General features: G+C 35.4%; 1 protein-coding gene across 1 annotated transcript in view; it reads left to right on the plus strand.

The window, feature by feature from the left end:
* Nucleotides 1–26,594, plus strand: part of HBS1L (HBS1 like translational GTPase) — a 59,234-nt gene that overhangs the window by 21,668 nt on the left and 10,972 nt on the right. Inside the window, exons 5-10 of the mRNA XM_021540654.3 lie at nucleotides 12,525–12,633; nucleotides 20,582–20,838; nucleotides 21,269–21,434; nucleotides 22,458–22,575; nucleotides 25,109–25,255; nucleotides 25,895–25,969. Of these exons, the coding sequence (XP_021396329.2) occupies nucleotides 12,525–12,633; nucleotides 20,582–20,838; nucleotides 21,269–21,434; nucleotides 22,458–22,575; nucleotides 25,109–25,255; nucleotides 25,895–25,969 (872 nt within the window). The remainder of the gene's footprint in view (nucleotides 1–12,524; nucleotides 12,634–20,581; nucleotides 20,839–21,268; nucleotides 21,435–22,457; nucleotides 22,576–25,108; nucleotides 25,256–25,894; nucleotides 25,970–26,594) is intronic.

A 26,594-nucleotide genomic window follows, 5' to 3' on the forward strand; every position in this document is an offset into this window, starting at 1 on the left:
AAAGTCCCCCACTTAATATGTTGATGTTGAGTGATAATGCAAAAATGAACCAATGGTATGACACGTCATCCCTTAATCATCCCTTAATCCCTTAATCCTGCAGTTATTTTTTTTAAACCCCCCCCACTTAATATGTTGATGTTGAGTAATAATGCAAAAATGAACCAATGGTATGACACGTCATCCCGTAATCAGAAATTTTGGAACAGTTAATGTGGGAAAGAATAGGTTGATCAATATTAGTCTCATTGGAGAAAAAATACAAAGGAGAAACGGGACCTTGTTAATTACTTTTCTTGGTTCTCTTAAGTGTTTTTGCTTCATTATTTTACATTTAATCCTTGTACAAGAAGCACTGTCAAAGGGTGTATGTTCACTCAGATTATTTCCTTTGAACAGATTGTGTGCAGTGTTTAAGTAACCTAATTCACATGTGCAAAGATCAATGTATTTTAATTCCTTTTGTTTCTGATTTCTTGTTTCTTAACATTCACTCTTTCTGAATGGTATAAATTCAAACATTTAACATTTAGCTTTTAAGTAATTGTTCAAATGGCTTTTAGATGTATGAAGTTAATCTATTTTTTAACTTTTTACAAGGTTATACATTTTCAGTAGCTGCCTAAGTTTTGGATATTAACAGATTAGTTAGAATAAGAAATTTTGGATAATAGGTTAGTTGCAATAGCAAAAGAGCTAGGAGTTTCAATTTACAGTGCCTTTGAGCTACTCTGTTTTGTAAAACTGCAAATACCATATCTCCTACTCTATTGTATTTGATTATATCTCTGGTAATTAGGAGTCTATCAGCTCCTAGGTCTGCTAGTTCGGTATTGGCACATGTCACCTGTCAGAGGTACCTTTCCATTATTCATGTGTATTATTAGTTAATGTAAGCTATTTACAGTTGTTAGATATTTACCTGATGTAAAGTCTCTCTGTGCACTGCTACAGATACCTGCTCTGAAAAAAATTCCCATTTTCTTGGGGACATATGGGCAGGCCCTGTTCTGCTAGGTTGCTTTAAAAAGTGACCGCAAATATTAGGTCCTATTTAATTTCTTATTCTTGGGTTCTCTGAGCTAGCAGCCTTGCATAGAACACAACTGTTTCTGAAGGCAAGTTTGTTAGAATGTCAGTCTTGTGTTTTACTGGGTTTATCTTCACTGGAGCCTGCCTTCCAGCATCATTACTTCCATTCTGGTTAATACTGTCAGCTTTTTCCTTTTCAGTTTCCTCAATTTATTAAAATTGCTCCTGATCAAGAAACTCAAACACTAAACATTATTTTTTTGACAGTTAGGAAAATGACTGTGTCTAATTTATTTGATCAAAGCAATACCTTTTAATGATTTTTATTTTGGGATTTAAAATAACACACTTGTTTTCACTGTATTGGAGAGAGGTTTTTTTGTTGGCAATGATTTTTTTTTTTGTGTGTTCTTGTATCTAATTGTAGTTTTCAATATAGGGAACTGTAATACTATTTGCTACATTTTTTTATATTATGACTATTTAGAATATTATTTATGTTTCAGAAGAAAAGGTTCTGGAACTTTATTCATCTTTGTTCCTTAGTATCTCTTTCCTCTGTAGCAGTTTTCTTTCTTAGTGAAAGCAGCACAATGCCCTGAAGCAATTCTTCTTGAGTTCAAATCTCCACTATGGCTGTGGACTGTGGAATTCAAGAAGCATTTAAGTATTTGTAGCAAAAATGCAACTTATGTTTGCTTGAGTTCTTTATATGAACAAATACTGAACACAAAGATGGTTTTGAACTGAGGTTCAAACCCAAAGCTGGTTAGTAGTTGCAGTGAAATGCTTTTTAGCAGGAAGGTTGTCTCTTGCCTAAGTAGAAGAAAAAGTCCCCCAAAACATGAGTCTGAATGTTTGCTGTGGTATGGGGGATACCCATATAATTACAATTTCTGTCAATTGTAGTAAAGACTTTTTACTTAGTTTTACCACATCCCTGAGAAGTACCCTGACTACCAGCTTGGGAAGATGTCTCCATCTATGTTGGGTAGGAGGTGGGTGGGCATGGCAAGGATGATCAAAAAGTCAGTTTCATCAAAGCAAAGCAAAACCCCATGAAATACAAACTGGTCCACAGAGTGGAACAGTTCCACAGAGTTCGATCTATTCAGTTCCATTTCTGCTGGCAATCCTGTACCTCCTCTTCTCTTTACCTTTAATGAAGCTCTAGTAAATACTGTCTCTTCCTTTATCTTTATTATAGGTAAAGCTTTCAAAATGAGGGTATTTGGCTGACTTTTTGTAAAATATGTAAGTACAATATGTCTATTATTTTGTCTTTTTAAGGGAAAAAGCCCCACAAACTGAAAGGGGACGTCTCTGAGAATTTGCTGCTTGAGTACCATAACCTTGCAAGGAGAAGTGCAAAAGTCAGTGTCAGTGAGTTTCTCCCTTGTACTCACGAACAACTCCTAGTTTTTTTTTATTGAATGAATTTGCATTTCAATTTACAGTGTTTGTGTGTACACGGTATTATGAGTAATTGCTGGATCTTTTTTGTTTTTTTTTCATTTAACCTATACTCAACCTGTTGAACACTTTCTTCTTTAAAATCACATCTTGCATAAGACCCTGAACTGCTTTTTTCAGTAAGTGAAAAAAATTTTGATATGTGATTAAACTTTTGGCCTTCTGAAGCCACCAGTCTTCCCCTCTGAAATGTGCCTCGTGCTGTGGCATCGCCTTATGCTGTCTGCATTGCCATCCCTGAAGTCATGGAAAGGATCTAGTGTGATTGTAATGTCACCAGCAGAGTGAGAGGGTTGAGAATTCAGACAACCAAAATTTAAATAAGGCTTTAGCTAGTCCTGCCTAGAAGTTCTCACCACACAAAATTTTTGCATTTTTTTGGAACTTAAAAATGCTAGAAATATTTGTAGCTTAAACAGTTGTGTAGGCCTAGTAAATACATTTTCTTCTGCAACTTTAAAAGGCTGCCTCATTAAGCTTCTGGAGAAAATTTGTAGAATAGTTGTGGAAAAGTTGAAGAAATGTAAGATGATTTTACTCTTTAAATACTGTCAGTTTGGTTCTATGTTTTTCATGTTCACTGTTCTTAAACTTCTCTTTCATACTGAAGTAGTTTTATTGCAGAAATAAAAGTTGTGGATCAGGAAAGCTTTCCTTTTGTAAAATGCCTTGCACTTCTTCAGTACAATCAACAGGAATGTACTTGCATAAATAATATCAACATGTGAAGGGTATGATGTTTCTTAATTACCTGAGTGATGTGCAAATAGCACCATCCTCTGGAATTATAACATTAGTTATGAATTAAACCTGAAATTGCTATTTGTTATTTTTGGAAATTTGATATAATTGTAATAGAATGTACATACTGTACTTTCAGTTTTACATACTCATTTTGGGCCAAGGTTTAACAGAAATTCTGGTAATTTGCATGGACTCTGTGTCCTGTTCAATTAAGTTACTGGCTGAAGGGGATATATTTTTGGGGTTATCCTGCCCATAGTGCTGACTCTGCTCTTTACATGACCATTTATGGTAGGAAGTTGCACTTCAGAAATATCAGATTGAGTTTTTTGTAAATCTCAGTGAAAGACAATTCACAGTCATTTAAGAAAAATTCGTTGAGTTAGAAAACACCACCAACGACTTATGGTTGTGTATCTGGGGAACAGTAAAGGTGCTGTTACAGAGCAATTACAAATATCTAATAAATTATTTTTACAGGAGATTGTAGCTTCAGTTACAGATTGAGAATGGGTATCACTGGCATTGCTAGAGTGCAGAGCAATACACCTCCCACAAATTAGGTTTCAGTAGTTACAGGATGAGTTGTGCTGAGTTACGGTCATGTGAAGGACTGAATTTTAGTCCATTGAACTATAAGCAGTAGGTATGAGAAATATCACAGGGACATAATTTTGAAAAACTTGGTGGATGAGAAAGTTGCTGTTTTGATAGTTGAGTTCCTATTGGACCTTTAAGTGTCGGAAACATCAAAAGGAGACAGCTGATGTTTGGGTACTCTTGAAAGGAAAACACGCACCACCCCCCAGTCTGCCTTTCTGTACAGGAGATCTCCGCTCTTTTACAGGGGAGGTGTTGGCTTAGTGAAACTGGAAATCTGAAGAGTTTTGCTGTAGCATCAGTGCCTGTCTCTCCCCTAGCAGATGAACCATGAATTCAAACCACACTAATTATCCATGTTTCTGGAAGGACTGTACCAATGGTCTACATAGAGAACTGGTCTGTGCATTTCTTTGCTGTCATGTGTTGATTAAACATAATTTCATAAAAATTGGAATGTTGATTTAAGCATCCAAATATTGAGACATACAAGTGTAAGTTGTGAAAATACTGAAAGCTCCCAGTTGTAATAGACATGAGTAAAATCTTTTATATAAAAATATACTTATACACTGTTCTCTGAGATGTGTTTCTGGCAACATTAGATATTCTAAATAAAATGTACATCATTCGATGGAATGATTGCAGTAAGGAGTCACTTGGAAAAAATAATTTTAATAGGTAACATTAATTTTGTGCTGCTTGCAGGCTTGACTGTGTGTAAATTAAATAAGTCCTGATGTCAGAAAATTCTCACAGGAAGATGTTTCAGGTGAGAAGAGCAAGGGAATGCAGCTATTATTGACTGCTGGGTTCTGTATTATTTGGCTTCATTTGGGGAGGTAGTATTAATGGCAAGAGACATGGTGAGACTCTAGAAATTTTGGCTATGTTTCAGACAGGAAAGAAAATGTGTTGTTGCCTTCTTTTAACACATTCCTCACCATCCACTTCAACCTGATCTAACATCTGTGTCTGTGTCCTTCTAATCCTCTGACTTACTCAGTTGTGTTCAGTTTTTTTGTTGAATTTGTCTTTGTGCCCTCAACACAGTATTTATTTCCTCATGTAATTCCACATTTTTTATTGCAGTTGCATTTTTTCTACTTCATACTTTTAAACTCCTTATCTAGCCATTCCCAGTTTCCTACCTATTTTTCCAATAGTTGGCCATTATTATTTTCTATGTTTGCTCTTTTCCAGACATACTTTGCATTTGCTTTCAGTTCTGCTCATTTGGTGCTTCCTTTGTTCATGTTTAGCTCTGCATGTAACTTGTCATTGAGTATGTGGCCTTTTACTTTCTCCTTCTCCTTATACACAGTTTTTCCCCAAGTTAGGTTGTTCACTAATACTACCTTTTTTTTTTCCCATGGTCACTCTATCACTCTATTTCATCTTCTCTGACTGACTGGTTTTTATTCTTCTAGTCTTCATCTGTTCTTGATAATCTGTCTGTGTCTTGCTGCTTGCCAGTTCTCACTATATGGTTTTCTTCTCTTGCCCTCCAGTTTTGTTTGTTTTTATGATTTATCCAGGACAAATTTATGCCTCCAATTTATTGCTGTGGTAGGAAAGTATAGGGACCAGAGGAGAAGTAGAATTTGAGTTTAGGTGACACAGTTGTGTCCAGCCTGGACAAAAACAGTTGTAGCAGCTACATACTATGTATGAATGTTGATGAAGTGTTCCAGGGATTTCATTTTTAAAACTTAAGCCATAAGAGCATGTGCAAACTGTTTGCTAAGGCAAAATCAAGTGGGTTTTCAGAATGTGGAAAGATCACTTGAAGGATTTAGTTTATGCAAATAATACCTTCCTTTGGTGCCATTTTTAAAACCTTCTGTTTTATCTTTTATCTTCCAGTTTGTTTGTTCTCCCTGTTTGGAAGTAAAAAAAAAAAGTTAGCTCCAGGCAGGAGCCTCACTTGAACAAATTAGTTTTTGGACTAGAGATGTCAACTTGCTGAAAGCTGCAAACATTGAAAGGAAAGTCAGAGAGATGAGGAATGCCAGCTGGCTGTAGCAGGCTGCCAGCCCCTCTGACTGTGTCTGCTGCACACCCAGTGTTGCAGCTGCATGTAGTGAAGCAAACTGTTTCTGGAACTTCAGTCTTGGGATAGCAAGTTGTGCTGTTTGTGTGGTGTGGATCCCAGAAAACTGGTCCATGATGGAGAGACTCAGGAATATCACCACTCAAGACTTGCCATATCTCTCTTCCCTCTTATTGTATCAAACCTTAAGAACAAACCAAAAAATTTCTTGTAGTTAGGTGCAAGTGAACATTTTTATTTTCAGCATTTTTCAGTGAAAATGCCTACTCCCAGTTCATGAAAAAAAAAAAAAAATCATATTCACCCTCTGAAACTTTGCAGAGGAGGTAATAGTTATAACAATGAGACCAAGTTACCTGGAAAGCCCTGACTGTGGTTTCTATTAGGAAATAACCTTTCTTTTAAAAAGAAAAAGTTCAGTGTTCTTGTTTGGAGAATTGTTTTCAGTAATATCTTTAGAATGGCTGTGTCTTATCACTGGGTGGTGACTTAGCAAGTTATCTTTTCTATTATTTTGGACTGTTGCATTGTTTTTGGAAGTGCTATAGATGTTCAGTAGCATCCTCTTGTATATTGTGATTCACAGTAGCACAATGTCATACGGTTTTCTAAAAGTGGCTATTTTGAACCAGTTTAATTTAAGTACTAATGTTTGTATATGGAAAGAATTCTGTAAGCTGAAGTTCTCACACATGCAGACTTTGTCACTGCTGTTGCATCAAAAGACATTTAATTGATGACCTATAGGGATAATGCACAGCAAATTATATGCAGGCAGAATGTTTTATAGGTTAGGAAGCTGTCTAAATTTAGGAAATCTAGGATGTCCTGAGTTCCATAGTAATATTATGTACTGATGGTACATTGTTGAGAGTCTTGGACTTCTGATATTGTTCTCAGAGTTGTGATATATTGATAAATACTAATAGTATTTATTAGTACTGATAAATACTAATAGTACCAATGCCACTGATGATAGCGTACTGCATCCCAGTGCATACTTAACTAAACTGCAAGTTACCACTATATCCTACAGCATTTTGTAGAATTAATGAGTGTGAAATAATTCAGTTTAATTATGAAACCAAAACAAATTATTTTCAGTAGCATCTCTCTAATTTGACAAATTTTGATAATTTATGTTATTTTTTCCCATGTATCGTGACATTTGAAGAGATAAAAATAAAATTACTGTTTTTAAGGCAAATTTAAAAAAAATATTTAAAGGCTTAAAGCTCATGAGGTTTGTGGCATAAATAGAAAAATATAAACAGTTTGAAGTTTTTTAGGTGGGTTATGTGACAAGATGGATTTATTATTAGATATTAATATAAACCCAGATATATGTGGGCAAACAGGTGATACATGGTTCCGAGCATGAAATTCTGTGTAATCTTGTGGGTGTCTACATTTGGTTGACTCACTCCTGTGTAGTCCATATTTGAAATATTTTCACAGTTACAGGGTCTTAAAATTAGTTTAAAATCATAGCAGAGCATATAGGAAGGGAAGTGTATTATCTTGAGAGGAACCTTGGTTATTAATTCTGCTTTTCAGACAGAGCTGTGTCCTCTCATGGCATGTGCACCGAGCTCATGACATGGTGCCCCGTTTTCTTTTATGTAATTGGTGACTATTGCTGTATAATCAGCAGACAGAGGTGTAAGTGACTTGTTTGTGGTTATATAGAAAGTCTGTAGCAGAGGAAAGCATGCAAACTGTACCTTCTAGATTAGAAAGCATGGTATTGCATGTGTGTTTTTTTTCATTGCAGTGCTGGTTTAGACAGCATTAGGAGGACCTGTTAAAGTTACTTAACTTTATTCTGTCTACTAAGTGTCAGTTAAATGTAAGATCCTCAGCCCTATTCAAAATTGAAATTGTATGTAGCTGCCTTAAAGTGCACATCCAATTTTGAAAAGAGAAGGATCAGTATAACCAATACAAATATCAAAAGCATGCAACTGAAAAACTAACTGCAAGCTGCCTACAGTTAATTGGAACATAATTCCCTTGAAGGTGTGATCCTTTGCCTGTGCTTCTATAACAGTAGTTGTTTTGTGAGTAGACATTGATTTATTTAAATGGGATTGCCATCTGAAAAAGCATAGGCTTAAGACATGCCTGGGTTGACATTTGTCTTTGTTGTTCAAGCTGAATTCAGGCACGTGAAATGTTCTGGTTCATCTTTTCAGAAACGGGCTTCTCTGTGCAATGGGCTCATTGAGTGTGGAGTTTCAGTACCAATTTACAGTTTGATGGGTGAAAGACTACTTGGGAGGAGAAGCTTCTGTGTATAGGAATTGAAAGCAGTGGCATTTTGTTTCTGCTGTTGGAGAGATATGGTCACCTGAGCAGTCAGTATGGATTTAAATACCCAGTGCTAGTGTGCATTTCTCCAAATACGCCGATATCCATTTAGTATCAACGTGTCTTTCTTGAGAGAGTGGCTGTTTAACAGATTCCTCTTTTCATTTACCTCTAAACTACCTAGGAACAGACTAGACTGTCAATCAACTCTCCCATTTACTGAAACCTTCCATAGCTCCAACAGAATTAGAGACAAGATTAATTTTTATCTTCTTGTTGCTTTCAGTGTTAAGTATATATATGAATCAAAATTGAAAAAAAGGACTTATCAGGCCTGTTATGTTTGATAATTTAGCCAGAGTAATATTTTGATTTCTTTGTACAGATCTTCTACAGGTACTGCTTACAACCAGTTTTAGAAAAGAAATTCAGGGGGATTTGCTCACAGTAAAGGGAAGTGGTTGGCTAAATCTATGTACTTCTACTATTCCATCCTGAACATCTAGAGAGACTGTTAATTTTTAAAGATTGTCCCAATGTTTTACTTCCTTCCTGCATATGTATTTGTCTGTGTCATAATCATCATCATCGATTTATCAGACTGCACGTCAGACACAGTTCATTTTGTCATCAGATTTTGGGTTTGTGTTGCTAACAGTTTTGGAGTTATATCAGCTGTCATTTATAATACTTTTTGAATAAGCCTTAACAGATTTTTTGGGTCTGTTAAGTCAGAAAACCAACTGGCAGTCACAAGAAAGGTAAAAACACAGCCAAGAAATATAGAAGAGAACTTTGTCAAGGTATCATGCACTCCAGTTGTATTGGAGTAATGGCTGTGCAGGCCTGTCCCCTTTGGTGTTAGGCTGATCTCAGTTTAATACTGAGACATGGTTCATCAGTACACTTTTAGTTTTGTAATAGTGTTTGACTTGTAGCTACAGTGTGCTTTAGTCTGGGTACTCTGATGTCTATGCAGTCTAAGTACCAAATACCTCTCTGGAAGCTACTTTGCTTAAAATAGGCTAGAAGTTTAGGGTTCTGAACATTCTGAATTGTGAGAATTATCATGCTGATGAGCCTTTAAGATTTTACTTTTTTATTTTCAATTTTAATTTTTATGATTTATAAATGTATACTATGTGTTTCTGTGGAAGGGAGATGTTTACATTTTCCTAGTGTTATATCAATTAGTGCATTTACATGTAAGGATACAAGAAAATTTATATTTATTTCATTGCAATGCTTGAAGTAGTGAAATGTAATGAGGTATTGGGACTTCTTTTGGAGTTTGTGAAAGACATATCTGTTTTTATTTTATCTATCTCTTGATTTAGGAAACGTATTGCCTTTGAATTACCTAGGCATGTGTTCGAGAATGTCCAAATGGCAGTAGGTATGAAGGACTTTATCAAGGCCTTCTTGGTAAAAATCTTTATGTCCTTCTAATCCTTTCCCTTCATAATCTGATTTTCCACAGCTGCTCTTGTCCTAATCAGATTGGGATTACTGTTTGTATGTTTTTTCTGGGTTTGTAGTACCCTTCAGCTGCTACAGGGTACCCTGCTTATAGATTAAGAAGTGTTTTAAGAATTGTATCAGCTTTGTGCATTGACTTCCTTTTAGTTCCAAGGTTCAATTTAAGGATTTGCATGCAATCTGTTAAGTGCCAAATAGCTTTTGCTTTGCCTGCTATAGCAGATAAGAATTTATCATGCAGTTTTCTCCGGTTCCCTATAGATTAGATAGTAAAGTATACTCCTTTCCCAGCCTTCTGTCCTTTGTAATGAAGCCATAATTATTAATCTTTAATGGCGCCTGCAATGCATAAAAGACAGACTTGGTCTTTATCTCAAATGTTCTGCTTGATTTTATTGTACTTGGTTATAAAAATATTGGAGGCTGAAAGTTGTATTTGATGCTTCTATCAGTAGTGTTACTAATAATTCTTGCCTTGCCTTTTCATCTGTTTGAATGTTGCCATTCTTGGATTATTCCTATGGTTTGATTTGTCTTTGTATGATTGCAGTCTACTTCCTTGCTCCACCTATGCTTTAGTATTTATTTATTCATATAATTATTTATTATTGTTATTGTTACTTCTAAAGCTAAAGTATCCATAAATAAAGAACTACCCAAATGGTCAGCTTTAATGGACTTTTATTTTACTTTCTCTTGTTCTTTGTGATATTAGTTTTGTATCTTCTTTCAACTTGTAGTGTTTCCTAAATTCTAATTTTAAGGTTTTTTTTCTGTCTCAAATATTTCATTTGTTGAATGTGTTAAGTCTCCTTGTACAATGTAACTTCGAGTCTGTGTCAAACACTGCAGCATTATTTGTACAGAGTAAAGCTTAATTTTGGAATTTAGTAGAGGTGTGTTTTGTAAAACCTTTGGCTTTCAGACTAATAGATTGTAAGTTATTTTCAAGTTACATAATACTAATTTTTGTCTTTCTTTCAACTAGTCTCATTTCAATTTAATTGTGTTATTTGTAATTATCAGTTCCTTGTAGCCAGATTTCAAACATGGTATTTTCTGAGAATTCAGCTTTCAAATGACATGTAAAGCATTCATGTTTACATGTTAGTTGAAAATGATGTGTGCTTGAAAATTGTTGGAATTGATGCAGAAAATATCATATCAATTTGGCAACAAAAGTAATGTAATTTTTACTGTAACTGAAGTGTTTCCTTATTAAAAAAATGCTGTAAGCCATCTATTTAAGAGTTCAAAGATGAAACACAATCTTTATGCTTAACTAATAGTCCCTGTCCAGTGAGAATTTTATATTCTGAATATTTATATTTGTTAGTTACATGATTTGAGATTCTTTAAAGCCATGCTTTCTGTTGCGTTTATTTCTCTTAATTTTGTTTCTTATTTGTATGCAACTATTCATAAACCACACACAAGACTGTCTTGCAGAGAGCTGCAGGTGGCATATAAATAAAATTAATATCAGCAGATAAGGCAGATAAAGGAGATGAAGACCAAGTTATCAGATAAATAAGGTTGTCTCCATCTATATTGTGATTGTTTACTGTTTTCGTTTGCTGTTGTAGACATGTCTGTGGTGTTCTGCTTCCTTGCCTGAAATCTTCACCAGCCTTGACCGCAATCATTTATGTAACCTGCAAACCAATTTGATCTTGTGGTTGAAAGGTGTAACCGTTGTGCTTTAGAAGGAAGTGCAGCATTAACATAAATGAGTATGGCCAAATGGCTCCAATAGTTCATCCTAATGTAATGTATCTAAAATACTTGAAAGAGTAACTTGGTATTCACCTGACTCTTGAGTATTCAAATTGGTCCAATACTGGAAGAGTAGTGGCGTTTTTCTAGTTTTCAGATACACTTGTAGGTAAACTGTATTTTACAATTGCAGCTTAATTCTGAATTTAGGTTGCTGTTCTGCTTTGTCATGTGTGTAACATCCTTCACAACACAATGTGCAGCAGTTGTCACAAATGCTGTAATGCAGGAAGTTTTTTTCCTTGAAGGAGGAAGGGATCCTGAAATAATAACAAGGGAACTGTGTAAAGAAACTGTTTTACTAGTTTACTTCTTTTATGTAAACCCTTCCTCTGCAGAGTAAATAATTTATCTTTTTTTTACAGCTTGACAATAAACTAATAACACTGTAGTGCTATTAGTTGTGCAAGTAGTTTCACAGAATTAAGAATAAACTTTTATTGTGTTTTCATTTAAATTATGGTAAAAGTTAATACTTTTAAGTAATTAAGTTACTCAGTTCTGGTAATTATTTCTAAATAATCTTGAAATTAGCTAGCTTTGCTTGGCTTCTTGACTGTAATTCAGTAGGAGACAAGTCTGTTTTCAGGTTTCAGGGAAGGCCTTGCAGCCCACACATAGCTACACATAGTGCTGCTGCTAGAATTGTCTGAGTTGGACATATTTTTTTGTTTTACAATGTTAGCAAATGTTAAGGCAAAAGAAAAACTCTGAAGAAAAATTAATCCAATAATCTAATGAGCAGCTGCAAACTATTTCTTTATCTCATGCATGAAATGATTCTGGCATCCTGCAGAGCTGCTTCTAGTAAAGCTGTTGTGTAGTGTAGGTGTCATGTGAATGCTTGGAGATAGAGGCTAGATTTTCACAATAGATCTAACTACGCATTATTTTCATTAATTATGTAATATATTCACATAAGACACTGAAATGTGAGAGTTGGTCATGAAGGACTGGTATTGTTGGGTTGGAGAGAAGCAATGGGACTTGTTAACTTCATATTTAACACGTGTTAGTCACAACCTTAAGTTCAAACTTACTTTTTGTCTATTACTAGGAAAAACAAGGGACTTCCAGTCAGCCAGAATGGAATCTGAAATTGTGCCAAAAATTACCAAAATGACAGTGTCTGGAAAGAAACAGTCTATGGGATTTGAAGTTCCATGGTAAGCCAAGCACTCATACATCAAGGTACATCAGCAGCTCTTCTTTCAGACTGATGCACCTGTAGCAAGTTTTCTTATTATTTTTTCTATTTTTTACAGCAGTTTTAGTGTCACTCTTCAGAACTAACCATCTCAGCTTCTTGTTTGACTCAGAATTACTTTCAAAAGATGGTACCTCACGTTTTGAGTTTAACAAATCCTTTCACTATGAATAGTGCATAGAGATATCAGGTAGTCAGATTATTTAAACATCCGCTTCATAGAATACTGAACTTTCTTGGTGTTCGTTTACTTTAAATTTAGTTCTCTAAGTGGAATTATGAAATCAATATATCTTAACTGTAATTGCTTGTTCTTCAAAGGAAGTAATGTATTTAAGAATAGTTGATGGGGAAAACAATCACTTATGGCTAAACCATGCCTTCCTCTGCAGCTTTTATTAACTTTAACAGGTGTCCAGGGTACAACTGTTGTAGACTTTGGTCCTACTTGTGCTATAGCTAAATTAGAGTGGTTCTAATTTTATCCTGACTTGGAACTGTTGAGGGGGATGTCTCATGAGAGCAAGAAGACAGACATCTGAATCAGAGTCTACCTACAGCAATAGCAAGCAGTGAATAGTTAAAGAAATATATAAGGACAGGCCATGTATGTTGGGAATATGGTCCGTGAAATATCATTGTGTAGTGTTCTATGGCTAGGTTTTGTCTATTTTTATTAAGAATCATTAATGTATTTTTCTTACCCTTACTCTGTTTTTGAACCCAGTCTTAAAAGAGCTATCTAATCTGGGGCAAGAAATCCCATAGTTCATCCTGAGGTCAAAAAATTCTCAAGTGTAAATGCCACCATCCCAAGCTCATCCTGCAGTGTTTTTACTTCTGTTCTGGAAAGCATTTTTGGGAGTGAGAGGGGAACATAGTCTTTATCTTTCAGTATCTTGTGCATGTTTGATAACTGAGTGGAAAGCAAGCAGTTTCATCTACCTAAGCACATTTAATGCAAGGTGTGAAACTGATGTCATTTTTCATTTATGCTGCTGAATGTCATTGCTAAAAGACATCACCTTCATCCAGTCTTGTTAGATGCAATAAGCTCCAAATGAAAAATTGCTGGGACTTCCAAAATATTTTGTCTCTACTGTTTGAGATTTGACATATATAAATTAAGTGTAATTTTTTCTTCCATTTGCTGTCTACTAATCAGTGACTCTGGGTTTGACAGCTGGACTCATGAAGTTCCAGGCACCTTCATCTCTTATGTTCTTATTCAACTTCTTAGAAGTTGGAGTTTTTCATGGGGACTTCTGTGTAGTAATTTAATTTGTAGAGAAGTTTAGAAAAAGAAAGGAATATTAAGTGAGTGAAGAAGGTCTGTTAGCTCATTTTATGTAGTTGTGATTCACTTTTTTTTTTAATCTGTAATAATGGCTATTTAAAATGTTTCTTTCTAAAAAAGAGCAAATACAGAATTTTGTATCTCTGATACTTACTGAGCATGTGTGCCTGCTCCACAGGGAGCAGATAAGATGACTGCTTCCTCATCTGTAGACTAAAGTAAGATTAAGCCATCAGGACCTGTGGGTAAATCCTCTAGATAAATCCTTAATATTGCTCTTGTGAGACCCCATCTGGAGTGCTGTATTCAATTCTGGGGTTTTCAGCATAGAAAAGACATGGACCTTTTGGAGTGGGTCTTGAGGAGGCCACCAAGATTATTAGAGGGATGAAGTGTCTCTCCTGTGAAGACAGCATGAGAAAGCTGAGGTTGCTCAACCTGAAGAAGAGAATGCTTTGGAGTGACCTCATTGTAGCTTTCCAGTACCAAAAGGGGATGTATAAGAAAGATGGGGACAGACATTTTAGGAGGGCTTGTTCTGACAGAACAAAGGACGTAATGGTTTTAGACTGCAAGAGAGTCTAGATCGTATGTAAGGAAGTTATTTACAGTGAGGGTGTTAAAACACTGGAACAGATTCCCCAAATAGGTGGTGGATGCCCCACCTGTGGAAACATTCAAAATCAGACTGGACCAGGCTCTTAGCAACCTAATATAGCTGAAGATGTCCCTGCTCATTGCAGGGGGGCTGGACTACATGACCTTTAAAAGCCCCTTCCAACCTAAACTATTCTGTCATTCTGTGATTGTGAAGATGTTTTTTAATTCATCTCACTTAGTGATACTGCTGAAATACTAATTGAAAACAAACTTCTTTTTACTGTAGAAATTGGATATACATTAGGTATTTAGCTTTAAGTGGGAGTAATAGGTAAAAAGTGGAATGATTTGTAAAAGAGCATGAGATTTGGAGCACAGCCAATCAATGAATATAGAAGAAGATACAATTTAAATGGTAAGGTTACCTGCATGTCTTAAAGACCCCTTCTTCAAGGTGTCTGATGAGGGCCTCCTTTTGTCTAACAGACTGCTGTGGAGGCAAGGCCTATGACATTGACTTTATAGAAGCAGAGAATCATCTGTTTCTAAACATGAAAAACAAAACATGAACCTCCACCTCAGTTCAATGAGTATTAGGGTTGGTTTTCTTCCTCTGCATTTACCTTCTGGATTAATGGCAAGGTAAGGATAACCTGTTAAGGCACAGAAAGAATCTGTGTTTATTAACACCTGTTCCTTTGACCCTTTTTATAAGTTCTTTATGTTCTTGTTTCATTATTAATTTACTTCAGGGTGTTTATAATTATATAGTTTTTTAAAGTATATAGTTTATGTCACTGACCAAAAGCACTAGTATAAATTATTCAAAGCATTCTAAATGGATTCTAAAATATCTCTTAGCTGTGCCCCCTACTTTTACTCCAAAGTATTTGGATGGTGCAGATAGCATTAGAAGGCAATTGTATAGTACATATGAACTAGTTTTTGTTGTTACCTATATGGGATCTTAAAGGTAATTTTTGGACATGTTTTTAAAAGCAGCAGGCTTGCATTAGCAAAAACCCCCATTCTTTGACTAACTATTCAGTCTATGATTCAGTCTTGTTTTGAGGTATAACCTCATATTAATTAGTGAATCTTATTTGAAATTGATGGATTATTAGAAATCATTAATTGCTTTGAGCATTGATTGCCTTTGTTGATAGATATTAGTGGAATTTTCTACAGAAAATGGAGTTTGCTGGTAAACTGATGCTCTAGCAAAACTGTTTACTGGGCTTTTTCTTTCTGTTAAGTAATAAAGGAAGCCAGAAGAACCTGTGACCAAAAGAGGTTTGATTATTTTAACTAGTCTGACCAATATTTTGTAATTAATAATTTTGAAAGGGGAAATAAATGTAGACGTTTCTGTAATGACTGTAAGTACTCCAAAAGAGTCAGTTGTGTAAAAATAACTCACCCAGCATTGAGACTAGAAGATTGAAAATAATGTTTAAAAGCTAAATTCTGAAGAGTTAATATTGAGCAGATGAGCTTTCAGGTTCCTCTTTGAATGTGTGGTGGTGTGAACCTTTCAATATTTGTGGGAGTTTGAATGCCTTCTAACATGTCTTATAACAACATATGTTGTATTTATTATTTCCCAGAAAACAGTAATGTGACCATAACATTTTATTTGGTTTACTGTTATGTAAGACAGCATAAGAAATTTCTGGCCTGGCAGTTTTAATTTTGACTAAATGTTGGTCTTTACCAGGCTTTGGTTTGTCTGCTGATTTCCAAAAGACCTGTGATAGGCTGTTTTGATATTTGTACCTGAATTGCTGATGTTCAAGCTTCCTTGAGTACATCATCTCAGCATGCATGCAAAGTTCATAATATAAGTTCAACGTAAGTTCTGGCCTTTCAAAGAAGTTGAGTTACATAATCAGTCAATGGCTCCATGTTACCAGACAGCAGTGGTTGGCAAACTGAGACTACTTTTGGTAGTTCCATCAACTTCTCAAAATGATTCAAGCAATGGTTTAGGAAGTGGCCTTCCTTCAATATAAATTTTTCTTCATATGGTAGGTTGTCATGGCTCAGACCAAGCTGGAACTTTGCTACTGAAGATGCTTTCTAGTGCAGTTGACTTGGTTATATTCTCAACTGCCTGCACTAGTGACACTCTAGTACTGCCTTCTGACAGGAGTTATCAATTCAACAATTTTATAAAATGTCGTGGGAAGAGGCTAGCTGAAGAGCATTTCCAGTGTCATTAATTTTTGTTTGACTGTCAGAAATTGAGCTCTTTAGCATTTTTCTGAGCCGTTATCAAGCTTTTAATAAACTACTCATTTGGTTGCCATGAAGCATAACTGTCATGGTCTTACTGTTGCTGTTGTCATTTCTTTTCATGTACTTCCATAAGACTGAAATTTAATCTGCATGCTTTCCTGCTTAGGTACCTAGCAATAAACTTGCTTTCCCTTTCCCTGACACTGGTCAGTAAAAAGCTGAATTGTGTTATTAGGGGTACTCTGTAAGTAGATCATATGCTCTCTCCATTCTGATGTTTCTTTTCTGAAATAGCAAGTCTAGGTTTATTGTGGTACAAGTTGTTTCCAGGTTTCCAAAACATAGTAAACTTTTAAACTCTAGCAGTGTACTGACTGTACAAATACTGTACCCTTGAGAAAGTAGCAAGGCCTAATGATGGATGGAGCTTTATTTCACTAATTTATTTGTATCTAGCACTTTTTCTTTGCACTACCCAAAATAAAAGCTATTTGGCATCCTTAAGCAGTAGTGGTTGCAATAAAAGCTACATAGAAATGAAGGCATACTTATGGTCTCTGGCAATAACCATGGTTCTTTCAGATGCTGTAATTAGTTTGAAATTCTACCACACAAAATCCATCCTGCTTTGGGGAATTCTTACAGATGTAGGTTTTGGCCTGCAGGAAGATCTTAACATCTGGGATTACAAAAAGAATCATTACCTAGTTTAATGAAAAAAAATTTAGAAGCTTGCAAATAACCTCTCTATGAAAATACCTTCTTGTCTGTTAATAGGCTGATATGACAATGTTTGATATATATTTTGGAAATATATTTTGGAAAGCTATAGAAAAATAGGAGATTTATGTTTGTGACTCACATCTTCATCTAAATAAGGGCCTTTTAATTTTTTTTTTACTTTTGAAAATTTGGTTTGGGAAGAAATGTATACACTGAAAAGGAGAGAAAACTATTGCCAGCTGTAAAGGCTGTCTTGACTTCTTATACAAATAGTTTTCTCCAGAACTTCAAATATTAGACTTTCAAGGAAGAAAACTTGATACCAATGTAAAAGACCATATTTGCATTTCAGTGTGACCTTTACATATTGGCACTAGTCCTGATACTTCAATGTGAACATACTAAATATTATGCGGAGACTGAACTGGTATGTCTGAAGAAAGGGAAAAAAGATGGAAGAGTCTTAATCTTGATGAAAGTTGTCTAATGCAAATTAATTGTAAATATATGAGGCTTTCTTAAATGATTGAGACAAAAGTTATTTGGTATACTTGACATCATTCAGATGATTTTTATTACCTTATTACAGTATGTAGAAAACTTTGTTATCACAATTCTCTTATATTTACCCTCTATCAACTTGATTCTTTCCAGTCTGTTTTCATGAAGTAAAATTTCCCTGCAGAGACATTGGCAAAAATAATTGTTTTGTCATTCCAAAGTAGGTTTTCAGCTAAAACTTAATGTACTATTTAAGGAATTTTAAAGGCAGAGCCTTCTGTTCAGCCTTATATAAATGCACTTACCTTTTCCAGTAAAAGAAAGCATAAATAGTTGTAGTGACTTTTTTCCCTGAGGAATGATTTGTGAGTAATCAACTTTCTTCATTGCTACATGTAAAGCAATGATGACCAGCTATTGCTTTGGTTTAAAGAATCAAGTGTTATCAAGGTTATTCAGGTTGTCAAACTGCAATGCTATCTGTAACATGGGAGTGATAGTTAGTGATACAGAACAGTTTGTTTTGTAGTGTGAATTCTAGAATGTCAAGATCGTGTGACCCAAGGCAGTAGTTTGATAAAAGCTTCTCCTTCTCCTACAAGTGGTTTAGAATATTTTGTAGAATGACTTCTTTTTAGAAAAGACTTAATACAAAAATAGAAATAGACTTTTTACATCTATATTTTATTTAATATCAAATAGACTTTATACAGAATTGTCTATCCATTATACAGAAGCACAGGTACTATCTGTACCCTGCAACCATCATGGCTGGCATAAAACAGGTTGTTTGCTTAGCTAATTTGGGAAGCATGCCTAGGTATCCAGCCTTGAGGCAAGAACCTGACCTTGGGTTTTGGGAAAAAAAATCTGGGTATTCAGCCTTGAGGCAAGAACCTGACCTTGAGTTTTGTAGCCAAAAAAATGAGTGTTGGAATTTTTGCTTTGGTCTCACAATCAAGAGAAAAACTTGGCTTTGGGCCTTATGAAAAGGGTCAAAATCAATCAGTCTGCTGCAGTACTGATAACTCGGGTGGGTTCTGAAACTTTGGGGAAGAAGGGGGAGCCATAAAATGTCCCATGTTACTTATTGAAGTAACGAGAGGCTAAGTTTGCATTTGATCTGAACATTTATAATGTTTAATTTTTTTAGATAATAACTCTTCAACAGCTTTCTTTAGTAGATTAACATGTTTAGGCTGTATTGGTCCATGAGATCTATGTAATTGAAAGGGACTAATGCAATGCAAATACTCCTACACAGACAGAAAATGGAAGTAATGTCAAATAAAAGCTGAGATGTCACAATGTGGGATTCTAAAGTACCAAAACAAATAGCTTGGTTTGTAGAAGTTGAAAAGATTAAAACTGGGTAGCTAATTGTTAGTTAATCTAAACAAAGTGGAGAGTGAAAATATCACTGTGGATGTGGAAATGCTTGACTCTTAAGAGCCTGCGTGAAGCTATTCCAGAGAAAGCAGTCTGCAGCATGATGGTACTAAACTTGAAAGGATTTCCAGTTTTCCAGGGGCATAAGCTTCTTCCCCTTGGATAAAATTTTAAGTATAATGTTCTCTAGGAATTTTCATTTTCTGAATAATCAGTGGTTTGTATATTGACATTTGCTGTGATAGAATGTTGGCAGACCTGTAATAACTGCTTCTGTTCCTGTCTTGTTTCTTACATTAATGCCTCACTGTGCAACTCTGTTAGGCAGTAAAAAAGCTCTTACTGTCTTTAAAATCTTACTTAGTGTTTGTTTTTAGTGATCATCTTTGTTATGACAGATAAAGAATAATATTGTACATTCTCAGAAAGCTTGTGTCAATCAGGAAAATATTTTCATTTTTAAAATGGAGATAAAAAGAGAGAGTAAGAAAATAATATGTTTGAGATTATTTACCATTAGGATTAGTATGGTGATTTGTGGGAGAACAGGGTGTTAGAAAAAGGGAGTTTGAGAATCCAAATCTCTTTAATCCTGGGTGTCTTGTTTGACGCATGAAACAATTTTTTTTCAATATTGATAAATCTTAACTTGTCTTCTGTATAGTTCTGTATAAGTATTGCACTTTGAATTGCAGCTCACATGTGCTTCATATCAACTCTTTATGTTGCTGTTCTCAGAATAAAACATTACTATGTTCAACTGTAGTAATGGTACTGTATGTGGAAACAGTTTCAGGATCTGTGCTTCAAAGTTGACTTGGGCTCTTTGTTCAGAGGAAACCTGCTCTGTGGTTGTTCTGCATAATTATCCTTTCCCTTCCTGTTAAAGGAAGGTCTATGGAAAACCTGTTTATCTGTTTCATATATTTTACAAGATTTCTTCTTATCTTGCTTTTGTAAACAGACAGCTTTTCAGACAAGATGTTCAGAGCTGGTATCTGTACAGTTTTTATCCAGCTGCTTATCAGTTCCACCGTAATGGGCTTATCACATACTTCTTGGGGCTTACATGATAGTGAGTTGAAAACTCAATTTCTCTCCCCTGTTCCTATGTCTTCTTTGCCATTTGCATTATTTGTGTTTTCTTTTTTTCCCCTAGTGCAATTGCTGAGGAAAATGGCCACATTAATGCACCTCAGAAAGGACTGTTACCTGAAGACATCAGTGTTGCTTCTGGGGTACTTGAGGCTGTCTCAAAATCTACTCCTTCACCGCAAGTAGCACAGGTTTCAGAAGAGCAGAATATGGTACCCACTCCAGCAAAAAAGTCAAGCAAGGCAAAACCACAAATAGATGTGAAAGCAGAGTTGGAGAAGAGACAAGGAGGAAAGCAACTGCTGAATTTGGTGGTAATAGGTAATACTGTTAAATTACATTTCTGATAAACATAAAGTTTAAAAACTGCGTTGATAAAATCTGGAAGTGTTATAGAAGCAAAACTATCCTCACTTCAGGGAATGGAATTTCATAAAGTCTTCAGAGGGAGTCCACTCAGATGTCTTTGACTTGGACAGTGAGGATGAGCATACAGAAGATGATTGGTTTGGTTTCATTTTTGCAGCATGTTCTTTTTAGCATGAATTTGGAGGTGCTCTATGACTGTCAAGCTACCTGGCTGTTATAATAAGCTGTCTTCCTGTGTCTCTGTCTCACAGGATTACGAAGTTTTATGGATTACAGAAGCATTATCAGCGCATGTAATGTTTATATGTTTAGAATATTTCTTATGCTTTACCTAAATTGCATAAATGAATAAAATAATTGTAATATTTATTTTCTTCCACAGGACATGTTGATGCAGGCAAAAGTACTTTAATGGGTCATTTGCTCTACCTTTTGGGAAACGTGAACAAAAGAACTATGCACAAATATGAACAGGAATCTAAAAAGGCTGGTAAAGCTTCATTTGCCTATGCATGGGTCTTGGATGAAACTGGTGAAGAAAGAGAAAGGTAGAAATACATTTTGATGGGAGTTACCTTTTTTCAAACAGCATTTGTTAGAAAATATTAGTCTGATAAATGAAACATTGAAATGTCAGTTCATCATATGTGACTTACATTACTTTTGAAATAAAATCTACAAATTAATTAACAATTATATTTGTATGCTTTATAAAAGGCTTTATTAATTTGAAATATGAAATTCAAAATTGCATTTTTATATTGAAGAAGTGAGTTTTCTGAATTGGTATTTTGGTTGATTCTATTTTCTCTCTGCTCTGAGTTTTTTAATTAAAAAAAAACCTCTCTGGATTCATCTGTAAATGTTTGGGATTTTTGGGGACTTATTTTGTTGTTGGGATTTTTTGGTGATTGGAAGTAGCATACTAGAAGTCTCTTCTACTACAAGATGTTTTGTCCCTTGAAAGTTCCTGTCTGTCTTGATTGTCTGTAAAGGGAGATGCAGTGCAGATGACTAACCCAGATACAGACATGTGAATGGTAGGTATTTACATTTGGTGAGATGGATCCTATCAGAACATGTGGAGGTTAGTGGGATGTGGAACTGAGTCCAAGTGTGTTGTGATCCTTCCTTGGTAATCAGGAGTTCTGACTGTGGACTTTGTAAAAGTGTAACTGCATCTTTGTAGTCCTATACCACCTATTTTTTTTAATTCGGCTATGTTTCTCTTATTCTGATACCTTTTTCTGAAGAATTAAATATCAAAAGTATAATTTGTAATGATTTAAATATGCAGTTAAATTTTCATATTTTTGCTGTGCTTGTTTGGACATGGTCTAAGAGTGCATGGTAATACTGGGAATCCTGGGAATTTTTCTTCTCAACAGGATTTACTAAATGGCAGCTTTAGAGGTCTTCTCTTCCAACATTCAGGTATCCCTACAGTGAAGGCCAAATCAATGAAAGATATGAAAGGAATAATTTCATGGTTGTGTTTTTAATAGCTTACCTTATATCTTTGAAGTTTTAAAGCAGTTTTAATGGTGCACTGCATGTATGTTTTATTTAAGGGGAGTAACAATGGATGTGGGTATGACCAAATTTGAAACACCAACTAAAGTCATTACACTGATGGATGCTCCAGGCCACAAGGACTTCATTCCAAATATGATCACAGGAGCTGCACAGGTAAAAATGGTCTCAAATGCTTTCCCCATTATCAGTATTATTTGTAACTTCTTAAATATTTTTTTCTTTTAAAATCTCAGCTGGAATGGAATGGAATTATTGATTGTATTAACCTATCTTTGCATTTTCTAAACTTAAAAAAGAATGTGTTAAACATTAAAGGTAATTGCTTTTTTGATGCTAATGTTTGGGAGGAGGGTTTTATTTAAGTAACTTAATAGTAAGTTGCAGTTTGATAAAATCACTTGAGCTTTGAAAGCTATTCAAATGTGATATATGACTACTCAATGAGTAGTTCTGTGAAAGTCACATTGTATGTTAAGATTTTAAGTGATTTTGAGCTTAAAGAAAACGGATTTATAGTTCAAGCAAAACACATTTTTCTGTTTTACAGTGTATTTTGTAGGGGATGAGAAAACAGATAACAAAATTTATATAGAATATATTTATCTTGTCAAGAGGATATTTGCAGAGACTGCATGTCACTTGTTTTAGGAACAGTAGGTGAAGTCAGTAGCATTGGACACTATCCATTGAAATCAGTATGGCATTTACCATAATACATGAATAAGTATGTCACTTACCAGTCTCCTATAGATTATTATTTGTGGAAATAATACCTTAGAGATGGAGAAAAAATAATGTGATATAAAATAACATGATATAAAATGAGTGATTTTTTTTTTTCATTTATAGGTACCCTTCTTTAAATAATAAAATTGATTCTCCAAGGTAGAGCTTTAATCAATTTTTTTTTCCAAAGCTAAGCTGTGTATAGATTTTTGCTTTGCCTCTGTCATAACTGTCTGAAATATGGGTTATATCTGAAGATCTTTGTTGAGTACTTGGATGAATACTGCTGGTATGATCTAGAGAACTGCACTATAGGAAGACTGGTTTGTCCCAAGTTCTGCTTTAGCTCTGAAGCAGAGCCTGGTTGAGAATTCAGACCTTGTGACCCAGTGGTTAGGCTGCAGAATAGTCAGAAGTTTGCAAATTATGGTGTAGTGTTTATACAGCCGTCTATATGGGGGAATATGTATTGTAGTAATTTTATGAGTTTTAATTAAAAGTGACTCTTTGGTTTCAGAGCAGTGGGAAATATTGAATCAAATGTGCTATTTTTTTACAATTGTTGTTTAAATAGGTGGTTTTTTGTTTTTTGTTTTTTTTTTTTTGGGAGAAAAGTAACACAAGCAGAAGAGTTTTAAGTATTAAGTATTAAGAGAAGAGTTGAAGGTCCCCCAGCAATTGTATCAATTCAGCAGAAGACAGGGCTGACCGAAAGAAGCTTGGTATCTCTGTGTTCCAGCTCTCAGGGGATGAGGGACTGGTCTGTTCTGGAGCCTGTTACAGAATCACTGAAACTTTGCAACTTTCTGTTGCCTGTTAGAGTAGGCTCAGTGTCTTATCAAGCCTACCAGCATCTGACCTTTGATACACATTCCATAAGTCCTTGAGGTACTGTTTTTATAATTTAGAAAATGCAGGATGTCTTTTTTTTTTTTTTTTTTTAAGGAGTAGTACACTGCAATGCACTTCTGAGACTGGCAGCTCTGGGGAAATTCATCAGTTATCCTTTTCCCATTCTTACACTCCTGCTGTCTCTGAGCTGTGGGGATTTCCTGCCTAGGATGAAGCCAGGGACGTTCAGAATCAGGACTGTCTTCCTTTTCCTGGAATTCTGAAGCATAATAATTTAAGGAAAAGGGAAAAGTATCACTTTTTCTCCTCAGTACTCTGAAATTGTCTTACACTTGCCTGTTGACACCAGTACCTTTGTTGTTCACTTCTGTTGCCGTCACTTAGTACATGACGATGGTCTAACTAGCAATTACTTACCAAAGCAGGAAAAGGACCAGAAATATTAGCAGCATTTAAGGCTAACAGCAAGATCTGTGTTTTTCCCAGCTTACATGCTGACTTTTGTGCAGTACTGTAGACTGTTTGCTCTTAATGCTTTGGCAGAGGGTTTGTCTAGGTGATAAAATAGGCTACTTTGTCTTTTGCCATCTTGTGATTTTGGCATGCTCCAGTGTGTTGAGTGGACTGTGAAGCATTCACATCCAGCATACAATCAACAGTACAGTAGAACTGGTTGTCCCAGTTGTATAGTGTGGTGATTTGTTTGTAATTTTTGCAGCTTCTCACATAGAAAGTGTACAGACCAAAGCAGAGAGAAGTGGACATTGTGCTCATACATTGTGTTCTAAAGATTCTGAGCATAGGCTGCTTTTGTTTAGATCTGGGTAGATTGAAGGGGACAGGTTCCCCAAACCAGCAATTGTCCTATGTTTAACCAGGAGGTGCTGGTTTATGACATAATGCTGTAATATCTCACCAAAGTGGTACGATACAGATGGGACTGAGAAATTTCAATTACGTTTGGAGCACATCAGGATTCCTTCTGTGTAAAGTATGTTTTGTGTGAAATATTATTGTTTGAGGGATTTACCCAGATTCTTTCTACATCAGATTCTTTCTACATCTTAACCACTTTTTTATTTTTAATTTTTTTTTATTTATAATGTAGGCTGATGTGGCAATTTTGGTTGTGGATGCCAGCAGAGGAGAGTTTGAGGCAGGGTTTGAGACAGGCGGACAAACTCGAGAACATGGATTATTAGTGCGCTCTCTTGGAGTGACGCAGTTGGCTGTTGCAGTCAACAAAATGGACCAGGTACACATTTAGTTTCTTCATTTAAGTGAAGGGTTTCTGTCTAGATTTATAGATATTAAGGATCAGTATTGTGAAAGTTATAATAAAACATTGCTCTTTGCTTTCTAGCTCTGTCCCTTATGTTTAGACTTTACAATGCTGTTCTTTTTATTTATGGGTGTATTTTCAAAGTACACAGAAGGTTAATTTTGGTGCTCAAATGAGTATGGGTTGCTTTTGTACTTGTGGAAATCTGACATAACAGCTGATCTCAGTGGCATCTCTAAGATCATCTTGGTGGTCATTTAGGTCAAGACCTCAGTAGTTTTATTTAAATGTTTAAAGTGTGTTAAAGATTACTATTTATGTTTTAAGTTACTAATGTAGTGACTATATCTTGCTGAATCTGAATTTTGTGTAAACTTAAAAAAAAAAGTTACTGTTCAAATTAAAAGGGCTTGCAATTTTAGTGGTGTTTGTGATCAGTAATTGCTAATGTGTATCCTCTTATATATTCAAGTATGAATGCACCTGGAAATCTCATGTTTATAAATATACACCTGTTTCTACTACAGAATTGATGACATGCAGCTGTATGTTCAAGTAATGGTTAAAAATCTATCATTTTATTATCATATCATAATCTGTGCTTTATTTTAGGTCAATTGGCAACAGGAAAGATTTCAGGAAATTACGAGCAAGCTCGGCCAATTTCTTAAGCAAGCTGGCTTTAAGGTAACATATTTGTGAGGGCTTGGTTGCGTTGTTCAAGCATTTGGGTGGGATGAGCTTTTTCTACAGTCAGGTTATTTTGTGTGACTTTCCTGCTACTGCTACATGCACATAATGTAGCAGATGCCTTTTCTTCCTGGTAGGGTGACACTGAGTCCTGCATAAGAGTAATCAGTTCTTTAATACCCTTTGTGTCATCATCTTTGTTTAGGTCTGTTGAATCTTTGGGGTATTCATATCACTTGTAGTTTCTTGGGATTATTGTCTACAAAGCAGAAGAGACCAAGAATTGTCTATCTTAATGTTCAGGATTACATGAATGACAGTAGAGTGTTTTATACTGGAGCAGGTATTGGTGTGGATTATGAGCTCATGAGAACTCTCATGTTTTCTGAGTTCCAACTACTGTTCATTCGGACTGGCTGTGGTCTTCCTGCAATCCCTATGCATAAAGTAGCAATTCAAACCAAAGTTTTCCTGTCAAACATGGATGAGTTTATTACCTGAACTCAGTGTCTAGTTGTCATATTTAATTTACTCCAACTCTTTGTTGGAGCATAGTTATTGGGCAAGAGGTAACCACAAAGGAATCCACTGAGTACCCTGCCTTCTCCAGGGGAAATACAAA

This window comes from Lonchura striata, chromosome 3 (assembly GCF_046129695.1).
Source record: "Lonchura striata isolate bLonStr1 chromosome 3, bLonStr1.mat, whole genome shotgun sequence".
Classification (NCBI taxonomy): domain Eukaryota; kingdom Metazoa; phylum Chordata; class Aves; order Passeriformes; family Estrildidae; genus Lonchura; species Lonchura striata.